This window comes from Emydura macquarii, unplaced genomic scaffold, assembly GCF_026122565.2.
Source record: "Emydura macquarii macquarii isolate MOO-44397 ecotype Brisbane River unplaced genomic scaffold, CSIRO-AGI_Emac_v2 contig_1390, whole genome shotgun sequence".
Classification (NCBI taxonomy): Eukaryota; Metazoa; Chordata; order Testudines; family Chelidae; genus Emydura; species Emydura macquarii.
In genome coordinates, this window is record NW_027131527.1 from 2,997,044 (window position 1) to 3,009,732 (window position 12,689).

At 37.2% G+C, this 12,689-nt stretch overlaps 1 protein-coding gene across 1 annotated transcript in view; it reads right to left on the reverse strand.

Annotated features, from left to right (window-relative positions):
- The window catches only part of PARG (poly(ADP-ribose) glycohydrolase), a 126,728-nt gene that overhangs the window by 109,635 nt on the left and 4,404 nt on the right, over window positions 1–12,689 (reverse strand). The window contains exons 2-3 of the mRNA XM_067552474.1: window positions 11,615–11,681; window positions 7,757–8,770 (exon numbers count right to left, since the gene is read on the reverse strand). Of these exons, the coding sequence (XP_067408575.1) occupies window positions 7,757–8,770; window positions 11,615–11,681 (1,081 nt within the window). The remainder of the gene's footprint in view (window positions 1–7,756; window positions 8,771–11,614; window positions 11,682–12,689) is intronic.

Sequence of the window (12,689 nt, forward strand, 5' to 3'; positions counted from 1 at the left end):
TTATTAAAAAATGATAAGGGAGGAATGTGGATTTTGCATAATTTTGTAGTTAAGGAGGCATAAGTATATTATTAAAAATGACTATGTTTAAGCTTTCTGAAAGTTTATGGTTTTTGTATTTTGGTACAAATTCCATTTACCAGGTCAATGCATTTCAGTATTTTTAGCAGCTACCACTCTGGAAACACACTTGAGAAATGGAAATACTTTTTAAAAATGGATTTTGTGATTCCGAAGATCATACCACACAGCTGCAATTTTAAAATGCTCTACATTTGGTAACTTTGTTTCAAAATTGTATAATCAAATTACACAGTCAATTCTAAGATAAGTAACTAGTAAAATATTTATCGTATTCAGAAAAAAAAAAAAACAAGTAAAAAAACCCTAAAAAGGAAGAACCAGAAGCTATTGTAGCAGAATACAGAAATGAAAGCGGAAACAGCAGATGGGGAGGGTTTACAAGCAGTCAGGTCGATTGGAGATTCTTAAAAACCCAAACCACCACATTCAAGGGGAGTAAAACGTCAAAACAGACATGCTTTTTTGAAAACAAAGATCAACAAATTACAAACCCTAAATGAAACAGGCATCTTTTTCTTAGGAGGAGGTTACATTCTTCAGGTATACAATAGTACTTTACTGGGCAACTAATAAAATCAACTTTATACTGATGTTTCCCATTCCCCTTGTTAACAGTTTAAGATCAGAAATTATAAATGCAAAGGTATTCTCCTGTTACATTCATATTTTTGTAGTTACCAGAAGGATGCTATTAGTTTATGGAGTGTTACATTTGCAGACCACTTCACTCAGCAGTGAAAATCCCTTAAATATACTTTCTAAAACAAAAAATCATGCCCTACCCTAAATGGTCATGAAGAAGCACATATTATGATCATCATCCAGACACCTGAACACAGAAGAGAAATTATCTGTCATGTGTAACTTGGGCTACCATCGCTCCCAAAATATTTCTCTCCATCCAGGATGGGATGCAGAAATAAAATTTATAGATACCATTAATGACTGCTTCTTGGAACAGAGTCCTGGCACCCACAAGGAAAGAGGCAATTCTCAATTTAGTTCTAAGTGGAGCACAGGATCTGGTCCTAGAGGTGGATATAGATGAAATGCTCAGTAATAGTGACCAGAATGTAATTAAGTTTAACATCTTTGTTGGGGGAAGGGGAAGGAATACCAAAGAAGCCCACCACAGTAGCATTTAACTTCAAGAAAGGGAACTATACAAAAATGAGGAAGCTAGTTACATGGAAATTAAAAGGAGTAGTTACAAGGATGAAATGCCTGCAAGCTGCATGGAAACTATTTAAAAAGACCATAACAGAGGCTCAAACTAAAATGTATACTGCAAATAAATAATAATAAAAAAATAGTAAGAGGACTAAAGAAATGCCACTGTAGCTATACAGTAAAGTAAAACAGGGGGTTAGAGGCAAAAAGGCATCCATTGCAAATTGGAAGTCAAATCCTACTGAGGAGAACAGAAAAGAGCATAAACTCTGGCAAGTCAAGTGTAAAAGTGAAATTAGGCAGGCCAGAAGAGAATTTTAACATCTAGAAAAAGACATAAAAACTAAGCAATTTTTTAAAGTACATCAGAAACAGGAAGTCTGCTAAACAAACAGTGGGACCACTGGATGATTGATGTGCTAAAGGAGCATGCAAGGAAGACAAGACCGTTACAGAGAAGCTAAACAAATTGTTTGCACTGGTCTTCTTTGCAGAAGATGTGAGGGAGATTCCCACACCTGAACCATTCTTTTTAGGTGACATATCTGAGGAACTGTCCCAGATTGATGTGTAAATAGAGCAGGTTTTGGAACAATTCAACAGTAATAAGTCACTAGAAGCAGATGGTATTCACCCAAGAGTCCTGAAGGAATTCAAATATGAAGCTGCAGAACTGCTAATTGTGGAATGCAACCTATTGCTTAAATCAGCTTCTGTACCAGATGACTGGAAAATAGCTGATGTAATAGCTAATTTTTAAAAATGGCTCCAGAGGCAATCCTGGCAATTACAGGCTGGTAAGACTAACTTCAGTACCAGACAAATTGGTTGATGCTGTAGTGAAGAACAAAATTATCAGACACATAGATGAGCATGATTTGTTGGGGAAGAGTCAACATGGCTTTTGTACAGAAAAATCATACCGAACCAATAAATTAGAATTCTTTGAGGGGGATCAACAAGCCTTTGGACAACAGTGATCCAGTGGATATAGTGTGCTTGGGACTTCAGAGCGCCTTTGACAAGGTCCCTCACCAAAGGTTCTTAAGCAAAAGTAAGCAGTCATGGGATAAGAGGGAAGGTCCTCTCATGGATCCATAATGGGATAAAAAACAGGAAACAAAGAATAGGAATAAATGGTGAGTTTTCAGAATGGAGAGAGGCAAACAGCGGGGTCCCCCAGGGATCTGTACTGGGACCAGTGCTGTTCAACATATTCAAAAATGATCTGGAAAAAAGGGTGAACAATGAGGTGGCAAAGTTTGCAGATGATACAAAATTACTCAAGATAGTTAAGTCAAAAGCAGAGTGGAACAGCTATAAAATGATCTCACAAGGTGACTGGGCAACAAAATGGAAGTTGAATTTCAATATTGACAAATGCAGAGCCATGCACATTGGAAAACATAATCCCAACTATATGTAGGATTTAAATTAGCTGTTACCACTCAAAGATTTTGGAGTCATCTTGGATAGTTCTCTGAAAACATTTGCTTAATATGCAGCAGCAGTCAAAAAAAGCCTAACAGAATGTTAGGTGCCATTAGGAAAGGGATAGATAAAACAGAAAAGATCATAATACCACTATATAAATACATGGTATGCCCACACCTGGAATACTGCGTGGAGTTCTGGTCACCCGATCTCAAAAAAGATATATTAGAAATGGAAAAGGTACAGAGAAGAGCAACAAAAACGATGAGGGGTATGGAACAACTTCCATATAAGGAGAGAGTAAATGACTAGGACTGTTCAGGTCGGGAAAGAGATGACTACGCAAGGAGGACATGTTAGATGTCTATAAAATCATGAATGATGTGGAGAAAGTGAATAAGGAAATGTGAAAGAGTAAGTAACACAAACACAAGAACCACTAGGTCACAATTAAATTAACAGGCAGCAGGTTTAAATCCAACATGAGAAAGTATTTCTTCACGCAATACATAGTCAACCTGTAGAACTACTTACCAGGGGATATTGTGAAGGGCAAAACTATAACTGGGTTTAAAACAAAAAATTAGACGAGTTCATGGAGGATAGGTCTATCAATGGCTATTAACTAAGATGGTCAGGGATGCAACCCCATGCTCTGCGTGTCCTTATGCCTCTGACTGCCACATGCTGGGACTGGACAGGGGATTGATCACTCAATAATTGCCCTGTTCTGTTCATTCTCTTTAAATCACCTCGCACTGGCCACTGTCAGAAGATAGGATACTGAGCTAGATGGATCATTGGTTTGATCCAGCACGGCCATTCTTATGTTCTTCATCTGCCTTTCAGTAGTAAGACAGATATGGCAGTTTCCTGAAAATGTGCAGGTGCTCATTTGATCAAGAAACTCACCAGCCATTTCAAGACTATGTGGGAATAGGGTACTATGCCCCAGAAGTATAAGGATGCTTTCATAGTCCATCTATACAAAAGGGAGCAAAGCATATTTAGCTGTGAAAACCATCCCACAATCTCACTTTTGTGTATAGCAGGGAAGATCCTTGCACAATCCTTGAAGATCCTCAACAGCCTTGTCTCTCACCTAGTGGACTCGGTGTATCCAGAATCACAGTGTGGCTTTTGTACTGGGCATGGCACCATGGACATGATTTTTGCAGCCCGACAAATACAAGAGAACATTCATGAACAGAAAAAGGACCTGTATAGAATACTTATTGACCTGACCCAGGCTTTCGACACAACGAGGGCCTATGGAAGCTCCTTAATAAATTTGGCTGCCCAAAGATGATGACTGCCACTTATTTTACAATGGCATGATTGCGGGGTGAAGGAGTTTGGTGACTCATCAGAAGTCTTCCCTGTCACCAACAGCACCACACAAGGATGCATAATAGCTCCAGTCATCTTTGCCGTTGCCTTTTCAGCCATGCTCATTTGCATTACAAGACTTTGACAGATGAGTACACATCCAATTTAGATTAGATGGGAGTCTACTCAATCTGCAGAGACTCAGGGCCCACACCAAGGTAATCGAACAGCTATTAAGACAGCTCCTGTTTGCTGACAACTGTGCCCTCACTGCACACACACTTGAGGACATAAAACTTATTGTGGACTGCTTTGCCTCTAAATGCTTTGGTTTTACGATCAGCCTGAAAAAGATGGAGATCATATACCATCCAGCACCAGGCCACCATTGTTGTTGTTTTGACATGTTTTCTCTGTAATGTTTTACTTTAAGAATAAATGTGCTTGCTTGGAAGTAGTTGTGTGGTATTTTATAACTGCAGCCAACACACAGGTCATAGCCTTTGGAGAGAAATCAAAGTGCAGGTGCTGGTCTGTTTAGTCTAACTTGTGAGGGATATTCCAGTATAATCCAGGGAGCTGTTCAGCCTTAAAACTCTGGTCAGGAAGGAGTGAAACACAGGTCTTTGCCCAAGAGAGATGACAGCTGGGGGAGAGGAACCTAAAAGTGTACAACTTTGGTGGTCCATAGAGAAAGAATACAGGTGCAGTTGCCCTGTGACAAGTAGGAAGGGTAGACCTCTTTCTAAAGAGTAAATCAACACTCAGTACTTTGAAAACCAAGAAGAAGAAAGAAGAACACAGGACTGTATCTAAATAGTGTATTTAAAACAATAACCAACAAACAGAAAAAGTGTAAGTTACAAAGTCAGTCTTAACTAACTCTTTTGTAATGGGAAACATCTCACTGATTAATTTATTTCAGAAATATTGTAAGAATGTTTTTAATTTTAATTTTTCAAAATGACTCATAAAACAGAAATAAAGATTTTTAAGAGTGTAAAGTGCCTGGCACAATTCCTGGGGCTTCGAGATGCTGCCACAACACAAAAAATAATAAAATCCCAAAAGTAAATGAAGATTTTTCAAGTGGCAACAGGCATTAGGTTTACTGATGAACTCTTAGGAGCAGCTCCTAAAATAATGTAAATTGAAATCAGCTGCGCCAATTTACACCAACTGAGGATTTCCCCCATCATGTCTGCATTCACACCCATGGGTGTGCCGTTTACCAAGTTGCACCTACTTAAACAGATTACAAAGCTTCTATAAATTAAAACAAAAACAAGTTTCAAAACCTAATCAGTAACTCTGAATATATCTACAAGTTACAAACAGACATTTTGAAGTAAAATAGTTGAGAATCGGTTCTCACTTTTACCGTACCTGGCAAAAGAAGAATTCAAGTTTTAGCATTTGACCTGAACAGCCAATAACCAATCTTTACTTAAAAAACAAAACAAAAAAAGGTACAAGAATTCCTAACATTCCACTTCCAAAATAACTATAACAATGGTCACTACACAGGGCCTGCTACGGTTAAGGCAGAATTCCAACTCCCACTATAACCACAAATAGAAATTAAACTCCCATTTCTAGGCTGACAACTCTCAGGTCTACCTCTCTACTTCAGACCTGTCTCTCTATGTCCAACTAAAATCTCAGCCTCTCTCTCTCCAACATCTCCCTATGAATGTCTAGCCATCAGCTCAAGCTCCAACTAGATAAAAAAAAGCTCTTAATCTTCTCCTCCACACCTCCTTTCCTTGATATTGAACACCACACCTTGCCAGTCAGGCCCATAACCTGGGTGTTACCTTCAACTCAGACCTCTCATTGGATCCTCACATACAAGCTATATCTAAATCTTGCAGGTTTTTTCTGCATACTCTCTCTAATATATGGCCCTTCCTATCAATCCACACAACTAAAATTTTCTTCCAGGCTCTCATCATTTTGTATCTCCATTACTTCAACAAAATCCTTTTTTCTGGCCTTGACAAATGCAATCTTGCCCCACTCACATCCATACAGAATGCTGCTGCAGAGATAATTTTTCTACCCCGATGCTTTGACCAGGTCACCCTCTTTTTGCGTGTCTTCACTGGCTCCCCCTTCTCTAACGCAAGGTACTGGTCTTCAATTCAAGACCCTTCACTATCTGGCTTCATCCTATCTTTCATCTCTCATTCAGCATTGAGATGTTGACTTCCACCTCTGATAGGTCAATGATGCCAGCCTCCATCCCCCACCAGTTAAATTTTCAAACAAGTACCCTTCATGCTTTCCCTCATGCTGTCCTTCATGCCTGGGAAAAGCTCCCTGTAAATAACTGCATAGCTACCTTATTATCTTCTTTCAAAACCCTCCTTTTCCATGATGCATACAAAAAACCTGACCAGGGTTAAACTGCTCGTGTGCTGAGATTGCTGCATAACATGCCGATCAATACCATCTCATTGTTTCCTTGTACTCCCGTCTGTCTCCATCCATTATCTTTTGTTTATATTTAGATTGTAATTTCTGTGGGGCAGCTTGTTTTTGCTGTATTTGTATAGCACTTAGCACAGTGGGGTCCTGGTCCATTACTAGGGTTTTTATGCTTTATGGTAATACAGATAAACCAAAACCAAACAAACAGCAACCACCTCCATCGCCCTGTTTATGAATATCTTTCTCAGTGTTTTCTGGGCTCAATTTTTCCACGTTGGTCTCAGCCCAAAGGTGGATATTTTGGCAAGTTTGAGCAAAACTAAATCAGGTTTGTTCTTTTAATTGAGTAATGTAAACATTGGGGGGAAAAAACAAAAAAAAAACAAAAAACCAAAAAGCCTCTTTTCCCCATCTATTCTGATTCAATTTTATAGCTTCTGCCTTCTTTGCATCAGATGAATGCACATACAAAAATCTAACAGTTCGTTTAATACTGATCACTGACAAAGGAAAAACAATTGAAGTTTGAAGGAAATCATCTTGATCAGTGGCTTAAATTCATAAACTATTTTTGAGGCTTTCTAGGAAATCAGTGTATTTAGGGATTAGTCCACTCAATCTCTTTAAAAGTGGATAAAAGCTACTAAATTGTATTAGATTTTATCATACATAGATCAGTAGGCCAGGTTCATCCTAGGTATAAACTCTATTGATTTCAATAAAATTACACTAGGAATTTAATTTGGTCCTATGATCATACTAATGTTTGAGAAAGAAAAATTCATTTGTATTCAAGCTCATATATGAAACATTTAGAAGTAATTCCACAATTCACAGTACTAGTTTGCCAAGAGATATCAAAAGAAAATACTTACCTCTTTATTTTGAGAAGACCCTGCTATTACAGTTTACAAAAAATGAATAATAAAGCTATTCTTTGTCAAAGCTGTCCTGTGTTATCATTTGTTTCCATGTATTAAAATCCAATTATCCTAAACAATTTCTTTGACAAGCTATACAGAGAAGCACTTAACTTTGCTCTGGCTTTAGAAGGTCAGTTCATCCCTGACTTTAATATTTCTTCTGTGTTCTAGAGATGGCACAAGACAAGCTGTTATTTTGTAACCTTGAAAGAAGGTTATATACACATTTTTTAATTCATCTGCTGTTTTTAAACCATAGGTTTCTCTACTTTATGTACAACTGCACAAAACTGCTTAGCGATAATAAAACATCCACTGCGCTATTACTGAAAAGAAATATATTTAAGAGGGAAAGAAGGAAGAAGAGGACAAACGAAAATTACCTTTTCTCCTCTGTTCTGGGTAGCCTCATGAAATGGGCAGTGATTTTAGAGTCCTTCTTCCCACACTGTTTTGCACCTTTGCATTCTGAGGACTGAGCAGGAGAGATTGCAGATGACTTTGTCTGTAATTCATCCTCTTTGACAGAGTCATCCCTCCCCTCAAAATGGAAGTTATATCGAGCACCTTCACAACACTTGGAAGAAAATGGTGACCTTCTCAACTCCAGTTCAGCATTCCCCCGCTGAAACCTGGAAGATTTGCTTGCAGCTTTTGACGTGTCAACATCCTCTTGCTCATCGAGAAATGGACTTATTTCTTCATCAGCCTCTGAGCCCTGGCAGCTATTCTTGGAATTATCTACATCCATTGGTGACTCAGGTTCACTTTCTTTCTCAAAAGCATGTGAATCCTCTGAACTACTTTGATATTTGTTCAGTTTTCCTGAACCTCCAAGGTCAGATACACAGGCATCACTGCAAGCATCTGAAAGTGGGCTTTCTGGAACTACATCCACCTCATCTTGCTCACTAGTTACACAGACTACATGGACAGGATTGCAGCTCTTTAGCTGCTGTGGACTACATGAAGTCACCTTTCCTTCCGTTTCACTGTCTTTTGATGCATGTTTTGTATTTGCCATCTTCACAGACATGCCTGGTGATAATTTCCTGTGAGTCCAATTGTCACTATTTTCTTCACAACCTCTGTGAACCTGCTTGCCAGTTTTGTGCATTTGATCAATGTTGGCATTTTTAAACTGATCTCCAGACCAGGTCCCTTTAACAGGCTCGGTTTCTGATGGCTGATCTCTACACATCCCCTCAGCCTCCCATTTACACAGGTTGCCAGTCTGAGGCAGATTTACGTGTTTTGTACTCGTTTCCACAGATATTCTTGAATAGCTTTGTGGACAAATATTTTCTAGCTTTTTAACATCATGATCACAAAAGTTATCCTTTTTAACAGAAGTCATCTTGGGATCTGCTCCTGTGTTATTAGTTTTGCCTTGCAAACTGTGGAAGAAAAGATATAAAAAGCTGGGTTTAATGGTTTCTCTCCAAATGAAATTCTTATTTGTAGATTTAAAGGCCAGAGGGACTATACAACCATCTAAAATAGACCACAGATTTTCATCCAATAGCACCAGCAGTAAAACCCAATCACTTATATCAAGCCCAATAACTTACAGCTGAACTATATATTTTAGAAAGACAACATGTCTCTCTTTAAAGGCTCCAAGTGAGATGATGAATTAGTCACTTCTTTCAGTCATCTGTTCCAGGGTTTGATTATCCTCACAGTTAAAAAGTCACACCTTACTTCCAATTCAAATTTTTCTATCTTCACTTTCTAGCTACTGAATCTTGTTATGTCTTTGTCTGCTATCTTAGTATAGTTAATTCAAGACATGATAAAACAACTCACTTCTTAACCTTGTCTTTGATAATCTAAATACAATACGATACGATTTAACTAGCTCAATTTAAGCTATGTTTCCCATACCTCAAATCATTTTTTAGGCTTTTCTTTGAACACTCAGCCATTTCTCAACATACTTTTAAAAATGTGGACACCAGAACTGAAAATAATAATCCAGCAGTTGTCTCACCAATGTTGTATACACACTCTACTCCTATTCAACACACTTCCTATTTATATATTTATGTACAATAATTTTTGATGCAGTGGTCCTAAACAGGCTACAGTTTAACAAAAAGTGATATTTACAAAATCCATTATTATTTTACAGCTAAAAGTACCTCAAGTCAGTTCTCGACTAAACATTACACTAAAAGTAAACATGATCTACTGGTTAAATAACAGGCCTGTGAGTCAAAAGATCTGGCTTATATTTCCAGCATCCACTCAAGCAGCATTGGACAAGTCACTTCAGCTGTCTATGCCTACATGTGCACATCCATAATTCTGTATAAAAATACACACCTATAGCAAAAGGACATTGTGGAACTAAATCAATGTTTACAAAGCACTTTAAGATCTTCAGATAGAATGTACTATTGAAGCATTATTATAGAATTGTCTATAAGTAACATAGATCAAATCATTGATGGGTCATTCCCTAACCTTTCATCATCTAAAGATAAGTAAGGAAAATTACTGATTATTACAGTTTATAAAGTCTATGACTAAGCACATTATGATGAGCTACTGAAAGTCAGCAGTCCCATCAATAAATGATAATATTCTGCTGCTCTTTGATGATACTATGGATAAATAAATTGATTACTTATTCTGTACTATGAACAAAGGAATCCAAATAAACAGGATAAGTGGGCCACTGCTCCTGACCTGACACTGAAAGCACAAAAGCTACAAGAATGCTAGTTATAACTAAAGAGAATTTGATGGCTTTCATCTTACAATATTTGCTTCCATTAATCTGTATACTTAGATTGATTTCTCTGCTCATTGATATTTCTGATTATACTACTGTCTACTTCTCAATAAATGGCTACTCAAAATAACTTAAAATATTGAAATGACACTGCCAACTTCAAAAAAAAAACCCAAAAATTTCAGTTTGAATTTTGTTTTAACAGACTACAGATGTTACTTGTAACTGACTATAGTTGAAAGAGATTAGAGGGAAGAAAGCTTTTTGTTTGTTTATTTTGTATATTTGATGGCATTTATATATAGCAAATGTCACAGTTTCGCCTGCAGAGAACATCAGGACCCAATCCTGTAAGCTGTTCCACGTGGGCACAGAAGTCCACCTGGGTGGAGCAGCTTGCAGAAACTCAATTTTCCCTGTTTGTTCAAGTCTTTAAAATAGCAACAGAAGTCAGAACATTAAAAAAAGGAACATCTGATTATATAGTCATAAAAATTGTCAGAACGACTATAAGACAGGTGTAGTACCACACACTTTTTCATTCTTTTTTAAACTGACTAGGTTTGAGGTTGATATGTCCCTTTAAAGGCCTCACATTAGAGCCACAGCTAAAAATGGAATTTGGAATAAATACTCCTATTCCATCCTTAATTCACCTTTTTCTACTAAGTATTTCACCACATACGTTCATGTGCATGACATTACAGAGCAAACTGAGGCCCTGTAATACCCATGCACAAAGGGCGTCACTTAATTAGTCACTTTAATAGAATTTCCTGGCTTTTGCTAGTTATTTCATCATGACTGTAAATTTTCTTTTCCAATTTTTTTTTTTGTTGTTATTGTGAAAAATAATCCTGTTGACATGATAATAATGGGAATTGAAAGTTATTATTTTCTACTGAAAAGACATTGCCTGATATTAATTTATACCAGACACTACATAAATTAAACCTTTGAGGGTTTAGTTATGTTTTAGGTAGTATTCTTAATAACTTGTACCAGCATAATGATGCAGATTGTACATCAAGTTTACCTTTATTTAACACAATTGTAATAGTGATACTGTCATGTCAGCCTATGAATAAGATTATGAATGCAAGATTGGGCATTCATACTCCGCTAGGAAAGTATGCTCCAAACTAAACCCTGATGTGAGCAGATACAACTCCATCAGAGTCAGTTGCAGTCAGATGTCAGAGTCAGATGCACCACCTTAAATCAGAACTGAATATGATCCTACAAATTGTGCAAGCAGCAAAACTGTTTGCTGAAGACAGTATGATGTCAAGAACTTTGACTTATTAATGCTCTATATTAAATCAAAATTAAAGCAGAACCATATCTACAATAGCTCTACTTCTAGTCCAGAATAAAATGATTGTGTTAGTAAGTTATAATAAACCTTCTGACCCAAATCCACTTTAGTGATAGTTAAAATAACCATTCCATTTAAAAAAAAAAAATCAATCTTTCAGGTAGTTTATATTATAGCTTTTACCTCTTTAACTCTATTGTCTTGGGTCCTTTATTCTCCATCCAAGTGGTAATTGTCTTTTGTCTGTAAACTGAAAGACAATGATACATATATTATGACACAAACTGCAATATTACCAAAAGCTATGAAGTTTACATTTTGTATTAGCTACAAGTAAAACATCTAAATTAAGTTGTCATTACCATAACTGCTATAGGTATCATCCAAACTAATGATGTAATATTACATCAGATGTAGATTAAACCTCTATAATTAGCTCTTGTGTTCCCTGTGATCTCCAGGCTCACTTTTTGGATACAGTCACAGGTTTCTTTCCTCCCCTTCCTAGGATCATCTGCAAATCAGGATAAGTGCACTGGCTACTTAATATTCAAAATGAACACAAAATAACTAGCTGGATTCAATGGAATGGGTTGGAGAATTGCCTTACCCATTCTGCTGCTCAACATAGTTACTTCTCATACCTGAAAATTAGACACTTCTGTATCTTTAGCGATTGGTACCAATATATGCCTTTAGTATATGGGAAAAAGACATGGATCTTTACATGGAAAAATGAAGCTAATCAATCTCGCTTCTCTACTACTATCACTGCTCCAAATAAAACTGTATTGATCAATGGCTAGGTTTAGTCTACACTTGAAAGTTATATTGGCATAGCTTTGTTGCTCCATGGTTTAAAATCCCCCCACATATTTATGATGTAGAAAATGACATAGCTATGCTGACATAACCCAAAGCAGACACAGCTACATTGACAGAAGAATGTTTCTGTCAACCTAGCTAATATTGTTGAGAGAGAGAGTATTCCTATAGCAACAGGAAAACACAGTGCAGATTGCATCTACTGTATGGGGCTATGCTGATACAGTCTAAGTAGCATACATATACCCACAGGCAGGGAACACTGACAGACACATTCTAGCCACTGAACTTTTAGAGTGTGGGGTGCAGGGGGAGGTGGTAAGAGGGATGGAACATAAACACCCCACTGTGCAGAACTTCCCTTGCTCTTCATACAATTAGTATCATAGTATACCTGACAGGCAAAGTCAATTTGTGTTCAGCGTACAATGGT